Raw genomic sequence first — 27,312 nt, forward strand, 5'->3', positions numbered from 1 at the left:
CTTCGGTTCCTAATTCACCATCCTGTCTTGCTAAATGTCCTTGCTGTGTCCTGTGGTAACATTCCAAGGTAAGGAATGAGTCAAGACTGGAACGGACTTACCATTATGCCACCTCTTCCAAGGCCCCCAGGCCCTGAGAAGTAGCCATATGGCCCTGTTTTGATGGAATTGAGGGCAAAGAAGCCAGATCAGAGAGGGCCTTGAAGGCCTCAAGGAGAATTTTGAAACTTACTCTTTAATCAAAGATAATTAAAATCAGGACTATAAATAGCTTGGCTAAAACCATGTATGTAACTACTAATTTAAGCCTAGGGTTTTTTTTATGTGTTGTATTTTTAATATTGTGTACAATCCAAAACACTCACTAGTCATCAACAAGCATTAGAAATAATGACAACTGACCAAATGAGGCAATATAACAATATATTTTTAATTTAAAAAAAAAAAACTTTTAACTTTATTTATTTCGTAGTTCACTTTACATCCCAATTGTAGTCCTCATCCTCCCTATCCTCCTGGTCCCTATATCCTTCCCTCTTCTCCCCTACCCCTCACTTCAAGCTGCCTCAAGACTGAGCACATTTTCTTCCATGGTAGCCTGGCAAGGCAGCCTCACCAGGGGGAGTGATCAAAATGCAAGCAACAGGGTCCATGTCAGAAATAGCTTCCCGTACCCCTTACTAGGGAACCCACAAGAAGACCAACTTGCCCATTGGATATATGTGTGTAGGGGGCCTAGTATATGAATTGAGAAGGTCAAGGGCAATCTGTTTTATTAATAAACAAACTTCATATTTGAATTACAACTGTTCTACATGTATACATAATTTTAATTCCGGAATTGAAAGAGACATTAAGAGTTGGGTACAGTGATGTATGCTTGTAATCCCAGCACTCCTGGAGGCAGAGGCAGAGACAGGCAGATCTCTGTGAGTTCAAGGCCAGCCTGGACTACAAAGCGAGGCTAGGACAACTGAGGTTACACAGAGAACCCTGTCTCAAAACAAAAAACAAAAACAACAACAACAAAAAAAAGAAACTGTGGTTTTGTAATTCAGAGTGCTGGTTTCAGAAAACCCTTCTACGGATATAAAAATCTCACAGTATTCGACAAGTAGAAGAAAAACCTACGGCTACGAGCAGTCTCTACGCACTGTGGTAGACTGCTGGCTCAGTGTGAGGTCGTTACTGTGCGGAATGCTGCTGGTTGCACATGGGGAGTGTTCCTATGAGATTACCGACAGCAGCGTTTCCAAATTATATTTATAATCAATACAAACAAAGTGAAAACTGAAAAAAAAACATGCTGTATAGTATACAACATTCATTTTGTAGAGTTTGAGTGTGTGTGTACGCACATACACAAACATACATACAAACCTGGACACACAATTATACAAACGCACAAGTGCAGAAACAACACACAGCACAATACGCATTGTTGGCCTGGACAGCAGCAGTGTTTTTCTTATGCGAGGTCCTAGTCAGGAAAACCTGACCTTCGTCCTTAGACAGGAACTGACTCTCTGTGCATGAACTGTGCTGTGCCTCCTGCAGAGTGCAGGCGAGCCATTCCTGCATTCGTGAGAGGTTCCTGTCCAACGGCATGGGCACACATTGCTCCGTGTGCTGGGAAAAGCATGATAAAAATGAACAAACGTACAGAAGAGCTGTCGTTGCCCTGCAGGACACACCGCAGCCCCGTCAGTGTCCTTCAGACATCCCTTCAGGTTTCCCAGTCCATCCAGCGAGACTCGCAGTGCTCCATCTTTGCAGTGTTACTCACAGACCTTAGAAACAAAGAGAAAAACGTGAGTACTGCATATCTTATTTGATCAGATCTTCACACCCAAAACTGTAAACCCAAGAATGTTAAGATTACAAGGAGGGAGCTGGAGAGATGGCTCAGTGGTTAAGAGCACTGTTTGTTCTTCCTAAGGACCCGAGTTCAAACCCCAGCACCCACATGACAGCTCACAACTGTCTGTAAATCCAGGCCTGACACCAATGCACATACAATAAAAAAAAAAAAAAAAAGATTACAAGGAGATCTGAGGCAAAAATTCTGTTTTCTCCACAAAGAACCACATGGAATCCAAGTCCTGTCATTTTACTCCTTACATTAAAATTTAAGCATATTAAGAAATTAGACACTCTCAACAGTTAATGAAGACTCAGACCCGGTTCAAGCACTGAGAGTAAATGACTGTTGAGTGCTCAGCCATAAACAAGGCATCTATAGCACTACCCTGGCCCCCCTCCCCCAAACGCCAGGCTCAAAGAACATTGCCAAAAAGGGGCAGAAGGAACTGAAGAGCCAGAATATGGAGAGGAGTGTGAAACATCTTCTGGGGTTGAAATGGATGTTTTATTAGTGAACTCACTGCAGGTTTGTTTTCATGCATGAGAGCTGGGCAAGATGGGGCCCACTAAGACTTTGTCACAACAGAGAGGCATTCCTGAGGCGTCGCTCTGCCTGAGAAACTATTTGCAGTTAATTGTGTCTTGAAGAGGGCAAGTAATTTTCTTCAGCGTTGTCGCTACTAGTGAGTTGCCTATGCTCTGGGGAATACTCCATACATATGCCGACTCAACCTGAATTAAACTCAGTGGGTCACAAACGACAATAACAAAACAAACTAACAACCAAAGTAAACATAGAAAAATTCATGAAAATTTTATTATTAGGAAGTATTTTAGCATTAGGAAGATGGGGTTCAGTGGGAATGGGAGGGAAATGAGAGGTTATGGTTGATGGAAATGACCAAGCACATTATACACCTATACATAAACATCAAAGAATGAAAAACAGAAAGGCTAGATGCCCGAAATCACTTGCAATTGGCATAGGTACTTGACTGCAGGAAAAGAAAAAATTGAAGGCCAGAAGCATATCAAAGAGCAGCTGGTTGCAGTATAGTCTTGTTTTTGAGCGTTGTCTGTATGTGGAAAGAAGTATCATAATCTTCAACCCACTGTCTTGAATGAAGGAATCTTAGTTGAATTGTTCAGGAATTCTAGAAAAAGCCTGATGCATTCTTATTATCCAGTTTTGTCAGAGAAAACATACTTTTTCAAGTGCAATATTCCATTGCTGAAATGAGTAAAATGACTGAGCTCTCTGACCAAACAAGCACTGCTTCTGAGAACTTATTCCAAGAATGTAATTCAAAAGGAAAACCAACACTGTGCACAGACTGTATGTGTGTACAGAGACAGAGATATATAGAGTCAGAGAGACAGAGACAAATGATCAGAGAGAGAGACAGAGACAGAGAGACAAAGACACAGATAGAGCAGACACCTAAGAAACCCTGGGTCTGTTAGGCATGTATGTTAGGCAAGCACTGTTTGCTGACTAGTTTCAAGTCAACTTGACAGAAGTTAGAATTATCTGAAAAGAGAAGACTTCAATTGAGAGATTGTTTCCCTAAGATTGGGCTACAGGACATTTTATTAATTAGTGATTGATGAGACAGGGCTCAGCCCATTCCGGGTGGGGACATTCCTGGGCTGGTGGTCCTGGGAACTATTAGAAAGTAGGCCAAGCAAGCAATGATGAACAAGACAGTAAGCAGCATCCCTCCATGGCCTCTACCTCTAGGTTCCTGTCCTGTGTGAGTTCCTGTCCTCACTGCTTTTGATGATGAACTATTATATGTAACTGTGAGTGAAATAAATCCTCCCCCAAAGTTGATTTTGGTCATGGTGTTTCATCACAGTAATAGTTACCCTAATTAAGACATACTCCAACACATACAGATTTTTTTTTTTTTTGTGGGGAGGGAGAGTGGGGCTAGGTATCAATGCTAACACTTACAGTAACAGCAGCAAGTATCCAAAAAAAAAAAATTAGCACATGGCTAACTGATGTTACATGACCTGGGGCTACTATGCCAGATAGTTACAGTAATATTATTTGTCAAGTAGAATTATATTTCAAATTATTGTGGGAAAATAGGAACACTTGATAATAAACATTTCCATCTGGTATCAGCCATGGAACATGTTGGTTTCTATCAAAAATATTAATTCCAAGTTTTAGATTTTACTCTGGTGTATAAAGAACTCAGTCTTTGATCTTCTAATGGCAGTGACAGTTAGCTTCATTATACAATAACCTCTACAAAGCAGCATAAACACAGAACACTAAAAAACCAGAAATCAGCATGGCTGATTACCCAATGTGCTCAGTGTCCTCTAAGTCAGGGGCTGATATGAACACAGCTGTGATTTCTTCCCTGTTGCTTTTCCACAAAAATGTTTCAAATCAATGTTTTTATAATGAGATGAAAACAAAAACTTTTAAAAGGAGCTTGGATGTTCCTGGGGGCTAAATTGCTTTGTTACAGTAAGACCAGGGAATTATTACATTTTGCTTCAAGCTTCAGATTTGAATTAGGATTGCACTACGCGTATAACTTTATATGGCCCAACTTTCCTGGGTTGTTTACGGTTGCAATGATTAAACTCCAACCCTTTTTATTTACCTATCAGTCTTATTACCTCGTCATGATTATGACTGTATATTCTTATAATGAAGAATTTGCTGAGCAGGATTATGCAAAGTGATAAAACCTGAACAGGAAACATTAAACACGTTAGAAAGGCCACTCTGGCTATCTGAGGCTCAGGGCTAAAACTGGATATGCTGAGGATCCTTTTGGCTGGAAGAACCCAGAGAGGCAATAATTACTATAAATAGCAAAGTACTTTATTTGTGCAACGGAAGGCTACCATAAATCTTGGAGGCAGGAAAAGTGAATCTGCTTCCAAGTTTTATCTCTTCTAGTATTTTTGATATTATCATTTTACTTCTATATGTTATCCAGAACAGGAACTAGATAGCCTTGAAGTGAACACTTCTCACCTACCTCTAGAATCTAGATGCAGGCAAGGAAGGTGTGTGTTTGTGTGTGTCAAAGAGAGAGAGAGGAGAGAAAGAGAGCGAGAGAGCTCTCTTATACATGCACAGGTACTACTTGTGGGCTCAAAGCCCCTGCTGCTATATGCCAGCTGTTCTTGGCTCTGGTGGCAGATAAAAAAGGTCTTGGGGTGGCATGGGGTATAATGCATCTGAGGAACATGACCAGCACTCTATCTGTCTTTATTGGCAGACAGTTCCTTAGGCCAAGTATCAGTATATGACTTAGTCACTGAAAGGGAACTGGGCCTAAGTCCTGGCCATTCTCGAGGACACAGACACTAGTATCTGGGAATTAAAATGTCAGAAGCCACTCACTGGGCCAGGAAGAGGATCTGCTCTCTCTCAGATAAGTAGTTCTGGCTCAGGGTTATCATTCATGAAAGCTGAGCGACTCACATCTCCTCACTGTTCTTTATTACTTAGGTTGCCGCCCTGGGAGGCCTAACTTCCATCAGAGTAACAGATGGGAGGGGTGAGATGGCAGGGCTGGGATGGCAGGCTTGATAAGGATTATTATTAGTTCTGTTCATGTGAGGAAAATTTAACATGGTTCTAAAATTTCCTCAAAGGGCTTCCTGCCTGTGTGAAGGACTGACCTTGCAATCAGGAATAGTCGGGTCAATGGGCTGCCCAGATGTCTCAGACGGCCAGTCTGAAAGGAACTGCTGAGGGCAGGGTAAACTTAACTCTTACCGACTGACTGACGTGTGGCCTACAGCAGGGTCTTCTCACCCCAAACCTTGCTACAGTCTTCCTTGCAGTTGAGGTTTATGATGCTTTCTCTTGAGCCAGCTGACTGTGACATTTTATCTGTGTTAGCCACAACTGTCTTTTCCTTCTGAGACAGGGTGTCACTCCTTAGCTTAAGTTATCTTTGAACTCATGTTTCTCCTGCCTCATCTACCTGAGTGCTACAATACCGGCATGCATCACCACTTTAGCACAGAAATCATTTAATTTCTTCTTGAAGATTTCTTTTTATTACACTGGATGTGGTGGTACCTATGTTTAATCCCAGCACTAGGGCAGCAGCAGGAGACGGATTTCTGTGACTTTGAGGCCAGCCTCTTCTGCACAGCGAGTCCAAGGCCAGTCAAGGCTACACAAAGAGACCGTTAAAATTTTTTTTTGTTTTTGTTTTTATTATTTGTGTGTATGTGAGAGAGAGAGATGGGGGGAGGGGATGCATACACACGCAGGTGCTAGCAGGGGCAGGAAGAAAGTGTTAGATCTCCTGGAGCTATAGTTCCAGGCAGCTGTGAGCTGCCCAGTGTGGTACTGGATAATAACTCAAGTCCTCTCCAAGAGCAGCAAGTGTTCTTAACTGCTGTACCATTTCTCTAGCTCCCGTTTTAATTTTTAAATTCAAACCTAGCCATAGCTAATCTAGAGTTTTGTCCTCCCAGCATAGTATTCCATCTTTGTTCTTCTGGTTGGTTTCTGCTTTCTGCCGTGCTTTCTCTATAAAATTATAAAGTTTAAAAATCAGGTCTTAGCCATCTTCAACCATGATGGCTCATATGATCAAGTTATGGCCAATCACAGTATGTGATCTCTCTGGACATAGTGATAGCTTTAGAAGTCATGTGATCAATGCAAAAATCTTCCCTGGATCATTTCAGCTGAGTTAAGTTGGAAAATTATTATTATTATTTTTTTAAAAAACTACTGAAGGCTGGATATATGGCCTAGTGATGCTTAGCAAATGCCTGAAGCCACCAACCTGTATAAAATAAGCAATTTTGCATCTAGGAAGTTGTAAAGATAATGCAGGAACATCCAGACCCCCAATCGTGGAAAAGCTAAGCTATCATCTCACGCTGGTTGCGGACAGCAGATTATCATGTCTGCGGTAAAGTGAACCCTATTTTGAAATAAACTCAAACAGAACTGTAGTGGAGCCCTGAGGACATCATTCCAGCCCGATACTCCAGTGGGAGCCTAAAGGTATTGCCACCTGTGGATTTTCTTCTCTTTAGAGCCAGATTTGGGTGGTCTTCTACAACTTTCAGTCTGTGAAGCAGAAGCTTTATGAAAAACATTTAAAAGAATAATGCAAAAGGGAAGCTCCTGAAACCAGCATTTCAGGACCAATGTGTCAGCCTCCTGCTATGAATTTAAATGACATACAAACCATTAAGATATGTAACAAGGATAAATGTTTCCAAACATAAAACTACGTGACAAACAAAATAATCAAGCTCAGGATGGGCACTCAATGTCTGACTGAGAGTTACTCTCAAGGAAAGATGACTGAATACAGTCTCTCCTTGTTGGCATTTGTGCACACCACACTTGGAATGTAATGAATTGTGGTTAAGATTCTTTCTTCTCCACCACACAATTTGATAGAACAATATTTACCATTTTGCTTCTCTAACTCTTGCTTGATATCTTCAAACACTTGAGAAAAGAGGTCCTCTTCAGACCTTGTTCCATCTAGGTAAACTGGAAGGTGAGAAATAGCGGTTCAAATGTTGACAGGCTTATTAGTAAAGGATGCTTTGGCATTTCTTTACAACACCAACAGCTTTCACCAAAGGACCAGAACTATGACCTAAGAAAGGAGGGAAGGAATGAAAAGAGAAAGAGAGAAGAGGTTCAGCATTACGCCATGGCGTACATTGTGAACTTTATTTCTTCCACATTGGGCCATTCCCTCCTAGAGGGAGGAGGGAGGCTCATAAGACTCCAAAGCAAATAACCTTATTGGCTCATTGAGCTCCGGAGAGTTAGATTCACAAGGTCCCTTCGGGAGGTTGCATTAGCAGTAATAACTGCTGGGACAGAACTCTCCTATGCCCCGAGCAGTCAGAAGGTTGTACAGACAGCTCTACAAATGTCATTTTCATGAGGCAGTACCACGGTGAAGTGGGCTTTTTGGTGATGCAACTCTGAGTCACCACGTTGTCAGTGGCTCCAATAGACTCACTGGATCACTAAGCTAGGCGTGGGACAGTATCCTTGGTCCGTCCTTGGTGCCTGACTGTCATACAATAGCATGTCAGGAGGACCAAAAAGAAGCCTCCCCCCAACTGTGAAACTCCTAAACTAGATGTCGGCCTTGACTGTATCACATGCTAATGAGACTAGAAGTTACATATTTAAAAAAAAATTGCATGGACACTTGTGGAGAAAAGGAAGTTACCTGGGTCAAAGAAAAAAAGGAACCTCTATTAAGAACACAGCAAGGATGAGGAGGTCTGAGGAGGACTTACCCGTTGGGAAGTGTAAGTGCTAGCTGCATGGGAAGGAACAGATTGGAGATAAAGTTTTAGAGAAAGGCTGTGCCTTTGTGTCAGTTTAAATTTCATCTCCCAAAGCTGGAGTCCATGGACTGACTATAGTTTAACAAGGAGTCCTAGTGTCTTTTCTGTTGCTGTGACAAAACACTCTAGCCAAAAGCAACTTGAGAAAGAAAGGGTTTATGTGGCTTATGCTTCCAGGTCACAATTCACTGAGGGAAGCCAGGGCAGGAACTCCAGGAAAGAGTGTGCCACAGGAACCACAGAGGAACGCTGCTTCCTGGCTTGCTCTCTGGCTCACTCAGCTAGATTTCCTGTACAGCCTAGGCCCATCTGCCTAGGACAGCACTGCTCTCCCACATCCGTCATCAGTAAAGACTATCTGTCACGGACATGGCCACAGGCTGACATGCTTTAGCTCATCCCTCAGTTGAGACTCCCTCGGAAGACTCTCCTGTGAGGTTGACAGCTGCCATTAATTAGGACACAGGACAATGGCAACATCAGACTTGCAGTTTAGATGGAGGGAGCAAAGGGTGTTAAGAGGATGTTTCTCCTATACAGCACAGTAGCCGCTGGTCCACGCACAACCCAGTGACAGCTCTGAAGTGGACTCTATGTCCTTTCTGCACAGAGCTGTACAGAGCTGTCTTTCCTGGAGGCCAACAGGCTCCAGTCAGTATGGCTGAAATCTCCTTTGCTCTCAAAAGTATGCCAGTCTGATTTCTGTGCCTTGTCCAAGGGACTTTTGCCACCATCTCTACATGAGAACTATATTCCAGTGATGGTATCTTAGCTCAGGCCTAAGTATTCATATTGCCTCCAAACTAGTACATTGTCTCTAAGGAACCTCATCTTATTTCCTTCAGAACATATGTGTAGTCATAACTCCTTCATGTTTTTTTTTACCCTAAAATAACACCTGCCAGTTCCTGAGGTGTCTGTCATCTTCAACATCGCTATGCCTCAGTTCTGCTGAGGACCTGTGTTCAATACAGCCACCTGTAATTCTACCCCTCGGCTCACAAAAGAGCTTACTGAAGAGAACATGTATCAACTGTGGCCATGTTTAAGGCCTGTCTGTAAAGAGCCTCCCAATTCTCTTTGGCTATCGTATTGGCACCAGAGGGCCTTATCCTTGTCTGTAGCACATCTTTCCCTTGTTTTTCTCTACTACAAACACAAAAGCCTCCTTTATGTATTGCTCATGCTTTTCTGTTCCTAGCCCTTTTCTTGGTTATTCCTATGGGTCTGGATGAGAGCCATTCTCCCTAACTTTACTTTCCCCACCTCAGTCCAGCTAAACGCATATGAGTTTGGCTACAAACAGCTTTCTCACAGAACCTGGAGGTGGGCATTTCCCTGTTTGTAAAGCTCACTAACTCCCCTCCCCCGCCAACTTCCCCCATGACAAGGTTTCTCTGTGTAGCCTTGGCTGTCCTGGACTCACTTTGTAGATCATCAGGCTGGCCTTGAATTCACAGAGATCTGCCTGCTCTGCCCCCTGAGTGCTGGGATCACAGGCTTGCATCACTGTGCCCACCAAACCTTACATTTTTAATACAGTTTCCTGGTGACATCTCAGCTGGGTGAGAGTAGAGACTGGGTCTAAATGTCACCATGGGCAACATTCAGGCAAGGATGGTCCAATGAATGATCATTTGGAATCTGACAAACTTGACAAAAACCACCAGCTGAAAAGGAAACGGCAGGTGGGTACGGTGGCGTCTGCCTTTAATTCCAGCACTTGGGAGGCAGAGGCAGGTGGATCTCTGTGAACTCAAGGTCAGCCTGGTCTACAAAGAGAGTCCAGGATAGCCAAGGCTACACAGAGAAACCCTGTCTCAAAAAACCGAAAAAAAGGAAAGAGAGGGAGAAGCCAAAAATATTTTCCAAGTAATCTTTCCTGTGCTTTGATGTAAATGGGAAGTACAAGGCCTTAAGAGAAGGAGGGAAAAGCACTTACTAATTTCCCAGGTGATGGCGTTCATTTCTTGTCTGTGCTTTAGGTACATGGGCCACACGTGGCCATCAAAGTACCCTGGAGGGTCTGGAGGCTCATACACTCTTGTACTGGAAAGACAGGCAGGTACCTTGATGTTGATACAATGTTATGATTGACAAAGTAAAGGGGCCATTGATCAAGATGATGTGAAAATCGTTCAGGTTAAATGTAAAGAGGAATTCAGACGACTTGTCTAGTCTCAATCGTAGTGGGAAAGGCAGTAAAATAGATTTAGTTCTGTACTACAAACTCTAAGCCTGTAACTCAGTGTCGCTCTTAATTATCTTTTCTCTGTTTCTTGTGTTTAATAAAAGAATTATGGGACAAGTACAAGAAGAAATAAGGAGTGAGACATTGACAGGCTGGCATATTCTCTATCTAGCTGGTGCAGCGATAGCAGAACCAGACAGGGTGAAACTGGTCCCTTTTCTCAGAGAGGTTACTGTACACTTCCCAAGGTGACGAGCATTTATAGGAAAACGTTTGACTTCCATGTTAAGGCTTGGTCACTTTTCTCACTTTTCCCTGCATTTCATGTTTTGAGTGGCTTCTAAACGTACCTCCTCCTCCTCTTACATTCTTCATATGGAATGGTCAGGAAGTAGCTTCTGCTCCATATGGTGTCCAGTGGCCTAAGAGAACGGCACACACAGTTCGCAGGCTCTCCTCCACCCCCACCCCCACCTTCCTTCCAGATGGTGTTGGAGTAGGGAGGCTTACTTATAATTAAAGAGAAGGAACCCTTCGATAATTAGAATGGGAACCCCTCGAGCACTTTCCGAGGCTGCTGGTCCGGCAGAGTGTCCTGCATTTTCCATCCAACAGGAAATGGCTGACATCATCTTTTCCATGTTAAGTGCTTCAAGCACTGAGAAAAACATCAAACACATGGAATTAATACAGCAAACGTCTTCGGGGGGGGGGGAGGGGATTGGACTTTTGTGATAAGCATCTCCAGGGCTCTGTAAATGTATGACATAACAGCATTGTACTTATCTTTCAAGGTATCTGAGAATAAATACTTTAAATGTCCAATTAAAACACTAATAGAGATCTATTTAAGTGGTATGTCTGAGACATTTTTATTATGGAAAAACAAAGATGTACAAATGTAAAATACAATGAATGGCACGACATTATTTCTAGCTGTAATTTTTTACGTTGATGCATTTACTGTGTATCTGTGGAGGATAGAGGACAGCTAGAGATATTCAGTTCCGTCCTTCAACCATGAGGCACTCTGGGATGGAATTCAGGTTGTAAGGCTTGGGGGCAAGTGCCTTTACTCACTGTGTCCTCTCCCCTGCCTTCCAACCTTGACTACCATAAATTCATGGCATAGTTAAACATTCCTGATATTGAAAAATTAAAAATTTTGGTAGCAGAGACTAAATGCAGGATTTTGTGTACGGCAGGCAAGCACTCAACCACTAAAGTATATCTCCAGCCAGATCTTTAAATTAAAAATTAAATTGGGGCTGGAGAGATGTCTTGGTGGCTAACAGTTCCTCAAGCTCTTCAAGAGAACTCAGGGTCAATTCCCTGTACCCACATGGTGGTTCACTACTGCCTGCAACTCCAATTTGGGAAGATAAAATATCTGTAGATACATTTGAAAGCTAAGTAACATATTATAATGTATTTGGAAAGTAGCTACTATTTCTAATAGTAAAGAGCTCATTTAAGTGAAAAACTTTTATTTTTTTATGCGTATGGGTGTTTTGCCTGCATGAATGTCTGTGCATGTGCGTGCAGGGCCCACAGGGTCAAGAAGAGAGCTATCAGATCCCCTGGAACTGAAGTTACAGAGGGTTATGAGCTGCCATGTGGGTGCTGGGAATTGAACACCAGTCTTTCAGAAGAACAATCGGTGGCTAACCACTGAGCCATCTCTCTAGTCTCTCATGGGAAATCTTTTCAAAGTTATAGGACACAAATGCCATTTCAAGCTCTGAAATGTGCTGCTTCTAGAGCTTAGAGGCAATGAGTCTAGAGCAGCAGAGTGAGCATTCTTTATGCATGGTCTTCAGAGCAGCCCCACAACTTGTCAAACATGGAAATTCTCAGCCTCATTCCTGGACCACTTATCGCAACACATGACCTCACAAGTGTTTCCACCATAGTTTTAAAAGTTGGGCTAATTAGGATAAAAGAGATAAGACTATTAAGATTTTCTTATGGTCATGCTTCTGGTTTAAGTGTTACTTTTCCCAGGAGACTGTCAGTTTCATAAAAGCTTACAAATAAATCTCATAGGAGTATCCGTAACACGGGCCTCTTTTCAACATTTGTAGGATCTGCAATCCTGATATTTCCCATGTTTGCTACTTGTAAGTTGTGCCTTCCCTAACTATTTATGGATGCATTTTGTGTAGCTTTGGAGGGGATCACTCAGTCTTCAAGCTACAGGTTGACATCTCCACTCAATGCGAAGTCTTCACTGTGGTGTCCGAGCTCATGTGCCTCCTGAAACTCTACAGAGCTGCTGGTCTCTTATCATGCCATCCTTCTTCATGTTCTCCTTTCCAGAGTAACTTATGCCATGTCTTCAAGCTATCAGTCCTTTTCTCTCATGTTTATTTTTCTACTTAGCCTACACGGAGAGTTGTATGATTTTGGTTATTATACCTTTTTTCAGTCACCAAATTTTTTCTTGGTTCCGTTGCTTGTTTATTTTCTGAGACAGGGTTTCTCTGTGTTGCCCTGGCTGTCATGGAACTTGCTCTGTAGACCAGGCTGGTCTTGAACTTAGAGATCTGCCTGGCTCTGCCTCCCCAGTGCTGGGATTAAGGGCACGGTGGCCTGCGAGCCCTCGCCCAGCTCTTGGTCTTAGTTGCTTTTTCATGTCTGCTGTTTCTTTCTTGGAGCCATTTAAACTTTTCTCCTGTTTTAAGCCTATCTGCATTTGCTTGTCAAACCCTTTTTACAAAGCCAATGTAAAATCTTGGTCAGACATTTTGACAGCGTTGTCATGGAAGTGATGCTTATAGACCATTATTTTTCTTTTTCAAGTTGAGATTTTCCTTCCTCTTTGACTGACATTTGGCTTTCAGGTATGTCCTGATGATCTGGGGTGCTGTGTATTGAGGCTCCTATTTAATCTTTGTGTTTTGCAGTCAGTCACTCTGAGGTCCGCCCAGGGTTCAGAAGGGCATGTATATTCAGCATCTTTATGACTGGGTCTGGGGGGGGGGGTCATATGGGGAAAAAGCTCCATTGCTGCTTTCTGAGGGCAGGAGCTCAGCTTTCCACTAGGTCTGATGATAGGAGTAGCGCAGCCCTGGAGAGGAAGAAGGAACAGACTATACACCCAACCGTCTCTCATTCTGACTCTGCTGCCGTAGTTTGGAAGTTTGGCTCGTTGTTCGACTCTTCCAAATCTGCTGTGGATGGTGCAGAAGTCAAAGCACTCCATATTGCTGGTGATGGGTGATGGCCTCGGTGTGCTGCCCTCTGCTGGCCCTGTGGACACTACAGGGAAGCAAGGTTTTACTTTTGTGTCTAGCTAAAGCGGGACAAAAGGACACTGTATTCTGGTGGGCCACTCCTGTTCTGGTCCTTTGGTTGTAGGTTTCTTAGTGCTTTTTTAATGGCTCATGCTGCATACATTTCCAGCACCCAAGGTGGTACGTGGGGAAAAAAAAAAAATAAAGAAAACACAGGGAACTCGGACCCATGCCAGCCTGCTGTCTTCTTTTCAGGCTTCCTTTCTTTGTTATATTGAGTCCTAGGTCATGTCTAAATGAAGGTGGCCCAGTGAGAAGGGGACATGGAGTTAAAACATTCTCTAAGTTTCCTCGTGATCTACCTTTTAGTCCATGGAATCCACGCATCTTGCTTCACACAAATTGTGATGATACTTAAGATTTGCTTCAAAAAACGCAGATTGTGAAAGTGGGTGAGAGAGAGATGAAATATAACTGCCAGGGGGCTCATCATGCATACTGCTGAGTAGTGAACGCATGAGCATTTATTATGCTTCTCTAGCTACTTTGTGTATGTTTGAAACTGCTTATAAGAAAAATACTTGTAAGTAATTTAAAAAGTACTACGTACCTAGTTTTCAAATACCTGAGGTTTTCCTACTCGCCCACTATGTACAGAACTGAAATGTAGCTCACCATGACCACCATATCTATATGATATAATCTACTTCTGTGTTGGATACCTGTTCTATATGCCCACTTGTTTACGTGGGTTAAATATTATATGTTAGTCAATTTTTTTCTGTAAGTTCTACTAGCTAAGAAGTGTACCCGCCCTTACAAATTCACTTATTGAGGTCTCATGCCCAGTTCGTTGGGTTATGATCACATTTAGAAATACGTTAATGAGGTCATCTTACCATAATTAGTTAAGCAGCAGTTACATCACTTTTGTGATATAACTGATGTCACTATGAAAGGTGAAATTTAGCAGCACTTGGGAAGGCAGAGGCAGGCGGAACTCTGTGAGTTCGGGGCCAGCCTGGCCTACAAAGTGACAGGACAGCCAAGGCTACACAGAGAAACCCTGACTTGAAAAACCAAGAACCAAAGCAAAGAAAATAAGGCAAAATTCATATACATACACATGTAGGGAGGAGATAGCATGTGAAATGAAGGACGAGATCATGTTCATGATGCATCAAAGGTCAGAGTGTAGCATAGAACCAACCGTCTCTCATGGTCCTCAAGAGAACCAGTCTGGACCACACCCTCATCTTAGAGCCTGGCTTACAGAGCTGTGGGGCAGAACCCTTCTGTGGCTTAAGCTGCCCAGTGTGTGCATTTGCTAACTTACTTTATAAACTGAACTTGTAGTGCTTACAGAGATGTTGAGTCTACCTGGACATACTTTACATTGCCACATAGACTAAGATGTAGGAGGTATGAGCCCGTGGCAGGAACATGTCAAGGCATTTGAGAGACATATTTGTGATAGTTTCTAATTTCATGGAATGCGCAAGGGGTGAATGCTTTGTAGTGGCCAGGCCATTGGGTCATTATTACTCCACTAACATTTTTTTGTTTACTTCAGAACTGGAGAAAAGGTGATTTGCAATTATTTGTTATTTATAGGCAGATCCGCTTTTTGGAAGCGCTTATTCACATTCTTCTAGCATTTTTTCTTATTGAAGTATTACTTTTTTAGTAGCAGTTTATGAGAGCTCCCCAATGAATAGGAACAATAACGCTTTCCCACTGTTGAAATTGTGTTTTTCATTCCTTCTTTACAAACTTTTCTAACTTTTAGAATAAAGGAAGAGAAGAAACATTATATTGAGACTGAAACTTGACATAGAACAGCAAGGAAAGGACTTGGTCTGAAAATTACTATGTGTAAGAACTGCTATACAACACTGAATCCTCGGACCCTCAAAGTTAAAGACAGACAACATGACATTTTAAGTGAGTCCCCTCTACTGGTCTGCACACATTCTAAGGATAGCCTACTAATTATAAAAAGAGTAAGAACACAGACTCATCATGTTTTCTGGCTCACTTTAATTCTCTGGTTTCCAAACAGTTTTATCTTGGGACATAGAATGAAGTGAACCTAAAAAATATCCCAAGATTTTTCAAATAGTAATACAAACAAGCTTCTTGGTGCTTTGCTACCAGGATGGCAAGCTGAACAGATAAAAGTTCAATCTGATGTAAATGAGATGTGCTGGTGGGTGAGGGTCAAGTAAGCATGGCTAACCACATATGCCCAAGTCCGGGATAGATAGGAGGATGGCAAACTTATTGTGCCCTAGCTTCTGGAGAAACATCTATCATTCCAGTTCTGAGTATGAAATGTAAATTGGTGGGAAATTTTCTATTTATTTAAATAGTTTAACAAAGATTAAAAAAAAAAAAAACCCTACAAAGGCTGGCTTTAAGTACAGCAATATTTAAACATTCAAAATTTAAATTATTCGTTTGTGTGTGTGATAAAGAGAGACAGTGAGAGAGAGAGACAGAGAGAGACAGAGAGAGAGATGTGCTGGAGGGTGCAATACCAGAGCACACTTTTGGACACACTTCTTAGAGTCAGGTCTTTCCTTCCACTTTTACAAAGGTTCTAGGGAATCAAACCCACGTCTTCAGGCTTGCATAACCAGCGAAATTATCCAAAGAACCTTCCTGTCCTCCATACTTAAACATTTATAGTAGTGTGAAGATTATCAGATCCATTAGAATTGGCATTACAGACAGTTGTGAGCTGCCATGTAGGTGCTGGGAATTGAACCCAGGCCCTTTGGGAGAAGAGACAGTGCTCTTAACCACTGAGCCATCTCTCAGGACATATTTAAACATTTAACATTATGTTAATAGAGAGGGAAATTGTGTTTCAAAAAGAAAACGAATATAAAAGCTCATAATATTTCACATGTGACTGTACTTACCATCATACTGCAAAAATCCATTTTCATCTATGTCTATCTCAGACTCTGGCTGGAAAACCAATAAAACATCCATCAAAACAGTATGGAGGGCAGAAAATGATGCAATTATGCAATTAAAAAGATAAGCCCTTAATAAATGTTTTGGATGCCACTAACAGATGGTGCCATCTAGAGGGCAGGTAATACTATTGCACCACATTTATTCTCAGCAAAAAGCTTTTGGCCATAATTTAATTAACTTTGCTGTTAAACCTTTTCGTATTAAATAAATTATCTTAAGACACTTCATACATACCTTGAAGAAGTCATCCTGAGATATTATGCTGCAGTTGGGAAGGTGTTTCTGCAAGTTCTTTGCCAGTGTTGTTTTCCCACCATTTGTCACCCTAAATTAAGAAAAATGATGAGGTCAAAGAAGACATTAGGGAACATGAAACATTCTTAAACAATATTTTTCCTCTCTATTTCCTCACATAACACCCCTCTCCTTCTCCTCGGAGAAGTGGGAGGTCCCCCATGGGCACCAACCCGCCCTGGCACATTAAGTCACTGCAGGACTAGGCACATCCTCTGCCACTGAGGCCAGACAAGGTAGTCCAGTTAGGGGAACAGGATCCAAAGGTAGGCCCCAGAGTCAGAGATGGCCCCACTCCAGTTGTGAGGGGATCTACATGAAGACCAAGCTGCACATCTGCCACATATGTGCGGGGGCCTAGGTCCAACCCAGGCATGCTCTTTGGTTGGTGGTTCAGTCTCTCTGAGCCCCATGGGCACAGGTTAGTCAACTCTGTAGACTCCTTGTGGAAGTCCTGCAATCATTCCCCCCAACTCTTCCATAGGACTCCCCGAGCTCTGTCTAATGTTTGACTGTGGGTCTTTGCATTTGTTTCCATCAGCTGCCGGGTGAAACCTTTCAGAGGAGTTATGCTAGGCTCCTGACAATATTTTTTAAAGGGATATTTACTGATTGGGGGGAAAAAAAAACCTGCTCATTTTCACAGGTCATGTTTTGTTTGGCAGGTGAAATCACAGGTTTGAAAGAGGCTGTCCTTGTAGTAAGATATAAGGCTGGAGAGAGGCAAGTGACAGTCAGGTAAGTGAACTGGACACTAAAACTTCAAAAGCCAGACACTGCCGGTCAATGTATTGACTGTCAATATGTACCCCAGAGAATGTCCTTATCACATCCTTTCCGCAGGCTTATAGACTTGCTCATGGTCATTATGATTGTTTCAACCACACAGGAGGAAAAAGGAATGGCTTCTTAGAAGCCTGCCCACCCATGAGCCCACACTTCCTGTGCCATGCCCCTTACCCTCTCTCTTTGCACATGGAACCCAGGTAGAGGTTCAATGTTACTTTTCTCATCAGGTTGGTTATTTGTTGCCTCTCGCTGGACTGTGACATCCGGAGATATAGGTACCTGACTAACTCATGTGTCCCGTTTCCTACTTCCCTGCATGTGAGAGACATTTCTCTAGTCAACCTTATTTTTTTTTTCTCTCTTTTGAAACAGGTGTTGCTCTGCAGTCCATAACGACCCACATGTGTAGCCCTGGCTGACCTTGAACTTACAGCAAACCTTTTGTCCAAACCTCTTGAGTCTTGGGATTACAGTTATCAGTCACTGTGCCTGACTTATGCTATCATATTTGCAAAGACATGATTAGCTCAGAACGCAGTCACATTGAAAGGGTCCAGGAAGGAATGCAGGCTCATTTGCGAATCTGCAAGAGATTCCATCATCTTCACTAAAGTCTAACAGGACATTAACAGCTCCTTTTCTTACAAGTAATAAACTACAGTAGTGCTTATGTCTTGACTTGGGCATCTACAGGAACTGCCCACTGAGCTCCAGGTGGGCAGGTATCTTGAAGCATCGCTGATGCTCATTATTGTTTCAAACTTACCTACGTTGTCTACTACACTAGCAATGAACCATCACAAAGTCACAGATTTACTTACAAGCATTTTATGGTTGCATAGTAATGCAATTGACTTTCTTTGAACCCCTGTCTTATTTTGTGCCATTAAAGTCACCCTGAAAAGAGACACACCAAATGTTCCTAGCACAAAAACCCTGACTCTGCATCTATTGGCAAGAACCTGTGATTAGTTCTGGGAGAGGTCAACACCACAGTTTTATGATCTACAGAGGAATACATTCATCAAAAGGACTTGTTGTGAGGCTGGGCATGGTGGCATGTGCCTTTAATTCTAGTACTCAGGAGCCAAAGGCAGGTGGATTTTTTGTGAGTTCAAGGCCACCCTGGTAAACACAGTGAGCTCCAGGCCAGCAAGAGGTACATACTAATACCCTGTCTATGTTTAAAAACAACAGCAAACCACCAAAAAGACCCATTCCCACCAAACAATAAGAACAACAAAACCCAAACTAAAGGCTTATTGTATATAAATTATCATATAAAAACCTTATTATGTCTGCAAAGTAGAAGACATTGATTAATATGACTATCCATTTTGCATTACAATACACAGGTAAGTAGGGTACGGGCTGCTATTCTACATACTAAGAACCTTTTGTTCTTCTTTTTAAAAAAAAATATTTATTTATTTATTTATTTATTTATTTATTTATTTATTTATTTATTTATTATGTATACAGTATTCTGCCTGGATGTACACCTGCACGCCAGAAGAGGCAACAGATATCATTATAGATGGTTGTGATCCACCAGGTGTTTTCTGGGAATTGACCTCAGGACCTTTGGAAGAGCAGCCAGTGCTCTTAATCTTGGAACCATCTCTCCAGCCCAAACCTTTTCTTCTTTCACAAAAATGTCTATAAACCATGCTATAAGTCCATATTTAAGATGTCAATCATTTGTTTAAATGGAGGTTCTCTAACTCTACTAAGGTCTGAGCAATCAGGCAAGACAATGTGTCATTCCTAATCTTTTTTCTTTAAGATCACATAATTGAACCAGTGATAAACAGACTCCTTCCTGCTGATTCATCTGCAGCCGTGGAGAAGAAAACACTTTGGTAGGAGCCCTGCAGGGAACTTACTGGCTTCATCTCATAGCAGAGAGCCTGGAATCAGCACTTGGAATGTAACTGTCCCAGTGGGTCAGGTGACGTCTGAGGACCCACTCCTTCCCCTTCAGCAAGTTCACAACCTCCTTCCCACAAGCCCTCCCTGCCCTAAGGGAAGAACTCCAGAGAATGACTTTAGGATCCGAGGGAGAAGAATGAGTAGATAGATATGCAAAGCATGTCCCTTCCTTGTTTACAAATAAATTCATGGCGCTTTTTTTTTTTTTTTTAACATTCAAGGTAATAGGAGGGCATATACGTACAGGCAGAAGCTGAAAACGGAGTTTATGGTTAATCAACCAAGGTGAGAATACTTCCATAACAGGGTAACATTAATAGCCCCATATTCCAGCTGGAGAAAGTGAGGTTTAGGAAGCTGCTTATTGCTGCAGTGGGAAACAAAGTTTCACTCTAGCGTGAACTAGTAGATGTGTGCAGGAAAGTTAGAAGACTGTAACTAGGGAGTGATGGTCCCCTATGGAAGGGTGACAAAATACAATAACACAACAGATTACTTCCCACAAGCTACATTTTCAGTATCTTAAATGTCTTGTCAATAAGACATATGAAAAGGACAACAGACACAATCCTGTAACAAGACAGCATCTTTCCAATAGCTGTGAACGCCACATTTGCTCACCAACTTCTGGTGCCACAGGTCAGATGACCACAATGTAGAATATTTCTGACAGTGGGATAAGTGGCTCTTATTAACCAGAACATCATAAACTATCCCAGCCAAAGAGTACACCCGGTTACCCTAAGGGTGGGGAAGGAGGACTGAAGGGAAGGAATGTCTGTGTTCCTCATGTCAAACGCTGGCCATACAAAACAGAAGGGAGTGATTTTTTTTTCTCCTTACACCATGCCTCGGCACCCACATAAGAAATGATAATCACCCTCAACCAAAGGAGTGACCAGTCAGGCCTCATCTCCAGAGTCAGCTCCAGGAAACAACTCGAAATACTGCTCCCCTCCCACGGACAGCACTACTCCTAGGCCTTGAGGCTCCCTACAGCTTTCTCAACCATGTCCACTTGAAAAACCATCTGGACATCTGGGGTGTCTTACCCGGCTGTTTATGGAGGAATTACTCACCCACCGATTCCAACGACAAATGTTTTCATAATTGGCTTTGGAAATCACGTTCTCCTAATGTTTCCTATAATATAGAGAAATGAAATAAAAATCAGTGTCCTTTAGCTGTCTGGAGTTAGTCCTGAAAAGAAGTAACAGCTGAGAGTGGGTCAACATCCTCATCCCCACGTTACCCACACTTGCTGCCGCCAATAGCTGGCGTTTTCTTATGGTATGTCATGTCTGTGTGCCCCATTTCCCTGGGTCACGTTGTGATAGCTAATTACTGGCTGTCAACCTGACTTAGGTCTAGAATGAACTAAAACCCAAGCAGCTGGTACACCTGTGAGGGATTTTTTTTTTCTTTTCTTAAATCATTTGAAGTGTGAAGATCCATTTTAATCCGGCTCTTTTTTTTTTTTTTTAAGATTTATTTATTTATTTATTTAACGTATGTGAGTGCTCTATCTACATGTACACCTGCATGCCAGAAGACAGTATATCAGATTCCAGTATAGATGGTTGTGAGACATCGTGTGGTTACTGGGAATTGAACTCAGGACCTTTGGAAGAACAGATAATGCTCTTAACTAACAAGCCATCTCTCCAGCCCTAATCCAGAGCTTTTGAGGTGGGGAGATTCAACTTTTATCTGGGCCATATCTTCTTCGGGCAACCTATATAAAGGACATGGAAAAAGGACGCTTGCTCTCACTCTTGCCCTCACTCTCAAGCCCTTTCCTTCACTGGCATGAGAGCCTACTTCTTTGGGATTATGGCATATACTGAAGACGAGCTGAGACATCCAGCCTCGTGGGCTGAGCAACTACTTGATTCTTGGACTTTCACTGCCAGACACTGTTGGACTAGCTGTAACATATCCTGGAAGCCATTCTAATAAACCCTGTTGTGGAAAATAAATGATATTGGGCTAATAATGTTTATTGTTTGTCCTATAATTATTACGGTGATAATATCTAGTCTGCTATTATAATCAAAAAAGATACAGACACCTGTTGTATTTTAGAATAAGCCCAACCTGGGGCCGGGCAGATATTAACCCCCTAAAGCACCTTTCAATATCTCCCAGCCTCCACCCCATGCCATCTGCTTTAATCATTTCTATTTGGGCTATTTCCCATCCATAATCCCAAAATATTTGCTTATGTTGTTTAGCTGGGCCACTTCTTTCCATGCGGAACTTTAGACCTTCTCCTGGCCTCCTATCCCATGGAGATCCTGCTCCTTTTCCTGTACTGTCTCCTTCCCAAGATCCTCTCCTTTCCCCAAAGCCCGAGAACCTTAGCCACACCTACCCCATTTGCCCTGCCCAGGTGTGTTGGCTTTTTACTGGTCAACCAGGCATAGGTTTTTAAAAATTTTTTACTTTATTTTTAATTTTTATTTATTTACTTTTTTGAGACAGGGTTTCTCTGTGTAACAGAGCACTGGCTGTCCTGAACTCACCAAGCTGGCCTCGAACTCAGAGCGATCTGTCTCTGCCTCCCAGAGGGCTGGGATTACAACCATGCACCACCGTGCCCAGCTCGGGAATAAATTTTTAGGCAAGGTTACAAACATCATTTTGGACTATATGAGTGCCTGCTGGTAAAAGACAGCAAGTGGATACTGAGGCGCAAATTAATTAACAACCAAATGCAAAGCACCAGACCACGTTGCTACAAATTTCCTGTGTGTTCTGTTCCTCTAAGATACCCCTCTATATACCCTCCCTACTTTCCTAGTGAAAGGCATCGCTGCCAGTGGCAGAGGCACACAGAACTCAGTCTGTCTCTCGTTTTCTCCCTCTCTCTGAAAACCTTTCAGTGGTACCACATAAATTTTCAAGCTTTGCAGAAATGCAAACTGGCCCAGACTGGAATGACAGATGCATTTCTAGAAAAGCCAGAACGGAAACCAGATCAATCAGTGAACGTCTTTCTGCCAACATGAGCGGTTACGATCACTTTATTACTAAGAGCACGGAAAGTATGTTTCTTGCATATGTGCTGGGTTGTCAGGCTCTGGTGGATAACCCTCGTCATTCTTATTGATGTAGTATTGAACGGCTGTGTACAGTTAACGGAAAATACCAGTTCCCTTCCTACCGAACATATCAGGGCACACATCAGGACGTCAGGACACTGCCTCAATTACATAGAATGTAAATAATGGCGTGGTCCTGGCACTGGAAAGACTTGAGGGGGTTACCTGTGTGGAACTCCAGCAATTCAGAGATGAGCAATGAGGCGGAAGAACCCAATTCTAAAATCCCCTAGGTGGGAGGGGTGGAAACGCCCACAGCCAAGTACAAGGTAATGCAAGGTTGTGTTTTTTTCTCTCCAATCAAGACAGCAGCCGCCGGCACCGCCCCCTCTTCCCAGCCTGCTGACCTGAGTTCCATCAGCAGACCTCACGTAAAAGGAGAGTAGCAACCTTTTTGGAGTTGTCCCTCTAACCTCTGCACATGTGCAGAGCATTCATGCGTCCACATATACACTAAATTAAGTAAGTGAAAAGCTTAAAACCCAGGCACCCCAGGTCTGCTTTAGTTAGCCACCCGGGGCTATCCAAAGCAATGTTTGGGTGAATTTTGGACTTGTCTCACCAGCAGTGAAAAGGTGATAACATGGGGGCGGTGTGGAAAACCGGGCTATGCAGAAACAAGGCGGGGGCTGGGCTGAGCATCCCGTGGAACAGTGACTAGCCTACCAATCCCTGAAGCTGTGCAGTTCAAAAACTGTGTTGGAAACACACGGCAATTCATTCCAGGTTCAGACACGGCACCATCTACTTCCATATCATTCTATTTCCTTCTCTGTTAGGGCCCCTTTACACATGGTCTAGAAAGCATATTTTGAGCAAATTGCAATCAAGAGTTGCCATGCTTCATAGATATGATGGAAGGTGTTTTGTTTGACTGTTGGTTTTTGAGGGCTTTCATGTGGCTCAGTTTGGCCTTAAAGTGGCTACGTAGTAGAGGAAGGACTACCTCATACTGAATGTCTTGCCTCTACAACTCAAGTGGTGGGATTACGGGTGTGTGTCTGTACACAGGGCCTGGCAGCAGAGTATATTATGAAGCACATACAACTTGGAGCAAAGGTAAACTGTAAATCTTATGATGCCTCTGGAGAAACAACCCTTTGAGAGTGAGGAAGTCAGGGTGTTCTATCACCTTGAATCTCCTGTATTACTTATGCAGTTTCTTTTCCTAGGCAGCAGGGACCATTTTTTGCACAGGGAGTGGGGCGAAAAGGCTGAGACAGAAGCAAACCTTAAATGAGTCATTTATATGTTTTCAAATTTACTATTATGTTGAGACAGACTCTCACTATGTAGGTTGGTTAGGACCTTGCTGTACAGCCAAAGGTGCTTCTGCGGCAAGGCTACCTTCCGCTAAGCACTGGGATCATAGACTTGTATCACTTAGGATTGGCTCATTTGCAGAGTTTTTATTTTTTATTTTTTTAATACTTCTGATTTACTCTCAGTGCAATGTTGACTTGTCTTCAAAGTTGGCTTATGTTTATATTCGATCTACTCCACTCCTAAACATGGTTCACTTTGACTTCTAAAGTGCAGCATGATTCCCCGGCATGTGAAGATTCAGCAGGCTGGAAAGAGACTAACTACCACAAAATCTGAGAGGCGACAAGGGCACACACGTGCTCTTCACACGAGTTCAAGGCACATGTTTTCAGGATTTCCTTCTCTTGTGTTTCATCCAACAGTTATCTGGATACTTTCTAATTTAAACTTTGATCTTGTTGGGTAAACAGAAAACTCCCACAGCTAGAGTTCCTGGTAGGCAAGGCTTGAGGGCACAGCCACCACAAAGTTCCTGGTAACCTATGCCTCTTGAAGTTTCACTCACTTTTTTTTTTTTTTTCAAACTAACCTTCAATAGACACTTTGACCTTCATTCATCTTATTGAGGTTCTTTTTAAAAATTGCTTTATTACTTTTGCATTTATTTTGTGTGCCTATGTGTGGACAGGTGCATGCCATTGCTCACCACAGTACATCTGTAGAGGTCATAGGTCTACTTGTGGGGAGTTAGTTCTTGTCCCATTATGTGGGTGCTACAGATTGAACTCTAGTCATCAGATTTGAACCATCTTATTGACCCTGTAGTTTCTTACATAATCAGAATTTTCACTCTTTAAAAATAATTTTCTTTCCCCCAATATAAATTAGGCATGTAATAATGATGTTGTGAATTTATCTATGTGAGAATACAATCTCTCATGAGATGAGCTATTAGGTTAGGGTTGGGAAACTTTTGTAAAGTTTCCAAACAGTACATAGTTTTAGCCTCGTGGCCAAGTATTCGACTCTAAAGTTCTAATGTGCAAACGAGCATGGACAATTTTACCGACACAGAAATCTAAGTTTCTCCTAATTTTGGTGTGTCACATACCACAATATACTATGCTTTTGCCTTAGCTATTAAAAACGCCAAAAGCATTCTTAGAAGGCCAGGCAGTAAGTGGATTGGAGTTTGCTAACTGGATGCTGCAGAAAGGAGAGTCCTGTCCCGGGGCGGATCAAGACCCGATTCTCCTACCAGCAAAGGTGAGGTCTCCCCAGGAGCGGTGACTAGCCGCATTTTAGGAGCTTGAGTCCCAGCGCGATTTCCCTAGACGCAATCAGGTTCCGGGTCCGGCGCAGGAGCCTCTGGAACGTCCCCAGGCCTTCGGCGAGTTTTCGCAGCGGGCAGTGAGTACTCACCGAAACAGGTTCGAAGGCTCCCCAGCAGGACCGCAACGCAGGCCGCACCGGAGTTTCAAGCCCAGAACCGCCCGCTGATCACCGGAGCAGTGCGGTTCTCCGCTCGGTTTCATAGTCCACACCTAGCAGGGCCCGGGGGCGTGGTCGCCGCCAGGCTCCTCCCCCAAGGCGGAGGGCGGGGCCCCGCGCTCCGGAGTGGGCTGGACCTCCGAGGCTCTCCGCAGCCAATCAGCGGCCGGCGAGGCGCGGCCACTTCCTGGTGGGAAGGCAGGGCTGTCTGCGGAGCTCGCTGGTCCGAGCGTCCCGCACCGGCAGCGCGCGGGTCCCGAACGTCCGCGGCCAGCGCAGTGTGGCGCCCGGTTCCCGTCTGCGTGTGGGGCTCCCGCGGCCGAGCCTGGCCGCTCCGCGTAGCGCCATGTCCAAGCCTCCTCCCAAACCGGTCAAACCAGGTAAGAACTCGGCGCGCCGAGCGCGCGGGGGTCCGGGCTGCGGGTCCCGGCGCAGGACTTCCCGGGAGCGCCCGCGGGTTCTCCCCGCACTGCTGTCCCGGGCGTCCGAGCGATGTGGTGGCAGCACCTAGGTCGCGGCCACTTCCTCCTAGTTCGGCGTGTCGCTGTCAAGTTGGAGTTCTTGACCGGCCGGCGAACGGGAAGTGCGCCGCGGCTGGGTGGGGTTTGCGCCGGACAGCTGCGGGGCCCCGGACCCGAGCGGGCCGGCCACTCCCGGGAGCTTTGGAAAGCTGCGCCCGCGTTGCCAGCGAGACAGTGTGGGCTGCGACCCTCTCGGCTCTCGGCCTTAGGCAGTGTCACTCTGTCCACGCGTCCTAGTGCTTTGCTTAGGGCGACTCCGGCGAACCTAGCTGGAGAGAGCGCGGAGTTCCTCCGAGCAGTTTTCCTGACCACTCTTCCTGGTTCGCTTTTTAAGCGTTGTTCTTAGAGTGTTTTCTGCGAGAGCATTTAAAAGAGACTGCTGTATTTCAGCTCAGCTAGGGAAACTCGGAAGCAGCTCTCGTTTGGATAGGTAATTAACAGGAATCATAGGAAATGGGAGATTAGTGACTGAGGAATTCCCAGCCCCTTCTCTTCTCCTACGTCTCTGATATTGCAAAGGCTGAAACGTGAGCCATTTACGGTAATCTTTATAGCAACCTTCGCTCCTTCAGTGATTTTTTTTTTCCCTTGAGTTTTTTTTTTTTTTCTTAAGTCAGTCACTCCAACTTTAATTATTACCTACTTTTATTCTTTTGAGGCAGTATCAAGCCCCTGAACTAAAAAATAATGCGCACGCATTTGTGAGATAGGCATCTTTCTGACGATTTAAATTTTGCAGTGCCTAGTGTGAAGGAAGTGGCTTAGGCTGGCTTTGGCCTGAGCAGAGTCTGGGCGGTGCTGGTTGAGGCTGCCGTCCATGTGAAATCGGAGAAGTTTGCAATTTGCAATTTAGATGCGGATGTGTGAGGTGGCAGTTTTGTAAACCCAGACGTGTAAGTCAGGACCTCAAGTGTCCAACGAGGCTGAGTTCTTTGATAGCCAAACGAAGCACTTGATTTTGAAGAATGTCCTGAAAACCAAGTCGTGAGGATTTTCGCCCCTCTGGACACATTAAAAGTGAAGTAGGAGTTGGATCTGTGAGTGCTGGCAGGGACCTGCCTGTGTGTACGTGGTTGCGAACTTGTTCACGCACCCGTGGGTGTGGTTTAGGACTCATCCTGTTGCTAAGAGGAGATTTGCTCTGGGAACTTTTTTTTTTTTTTTTTTGTCTACATTTCTGCCTTTTCTTCTCCAGCAAACCAGAAAGCACAAGGCTAAACATTTTTATTGTTTAGAGAAAACTCTGACCTCACCAGGATTTACAAGTGAGGCCCAAACATAAATCGAGTTGCCGTGAAAATCAG

The 27,312-nt window shown here is 43.5% G+C and overlaps 2 protein-coding genes across 6 annotated transcripts in view; one reads left to right on the forward strand and one right to left on the reverse strand.

Moving 5' to 3' along the window:
- Window positions 1–756: 756 nt before the first annotated feature.
- Nmrk1 (nicotinamide riboside kinase 1) lies at window positions 757–25,555 on the reverse strand. Of its 5 annotated transcripts, XM_055613795.1 has the most exons (9): window positions 25,419–25,555; window positions 20,706–20,769; window positions 16,846–16,936; window positions 16,551–16,599; window positions 10,898–11,045; window positions 10,738–10,809; window positions 10,139–10,245; window positions 7,292–7,375; window positions 757–1,790 (listed from the first exon to the last, which is right to left on the reverse strand). In XM_055613795.1, the coding sequence occupies exons 2-9, from the start codon at window positions 20,732–20,734 to the stop codon at window positions 1,783–1,785; spliced, it is 588 nt and encodes a 195-aa protein (XP_055469770.1). In that variant the 5' UTR covers window positions 20,735–20,769; window positions 25,419–25,555; the 3' UTR covers window positions 757–1,782. The 5 variants fall into 5 exon arrangements, 4 of the variants coding, with proteins under 4 accessions (XP_055469770.1, XP_055469771.1, XP_055469768.1 ...); XM_055613796.1 differs by lacking the exon at window positions 757–1,790 and having other exon boundaries at window positions 7,298–7,484; XM_055613793.1 differs by lacking the exon at window positions 757–1,790 and having other exon boundaries at window positions 7,298–10,245.
- Window positions 22,634–27,312, forward strand: part of Ostf1 (osteoclast stimulating factor 1) — a 48,000-nt gene continuing 43,321 nt past the window's right edge. Inside the window, exons 1-4 of the mRNA XM_055614179.1 lie at window positions 22,634–22,673; window positions 24,419–24,458; window positions 25,331–25,406; window positions 25,534–25,867. Of these exons, the coding sequence (XP_055470154.1) occupies window positions 22,634–22,673; window positions 24,419–24,458; window positions 25,331–25,406; window positions 25,534–25,867 (490 nt within the window). The remainder of the gene's footprint in view (window positions 22,674–24,418; window positions 24,459–25,330; window positions 25,407–25,533; window positions 25,868–27,312) is intronic.

Source organism: Psammomys obesus, unplaced genomic scaffold (assembly GCF_907164565.1).
Source record: "Psammomys obesus unplaced genomic scaffold, mPsaObe1.curated_primary_1811, whole genome shotgun sequence".
NCBI lineage: Eukaryota > Metazoa > Chordata > Mammalia > Rodentia > Muridae > Psammomys > Psammomys obesus.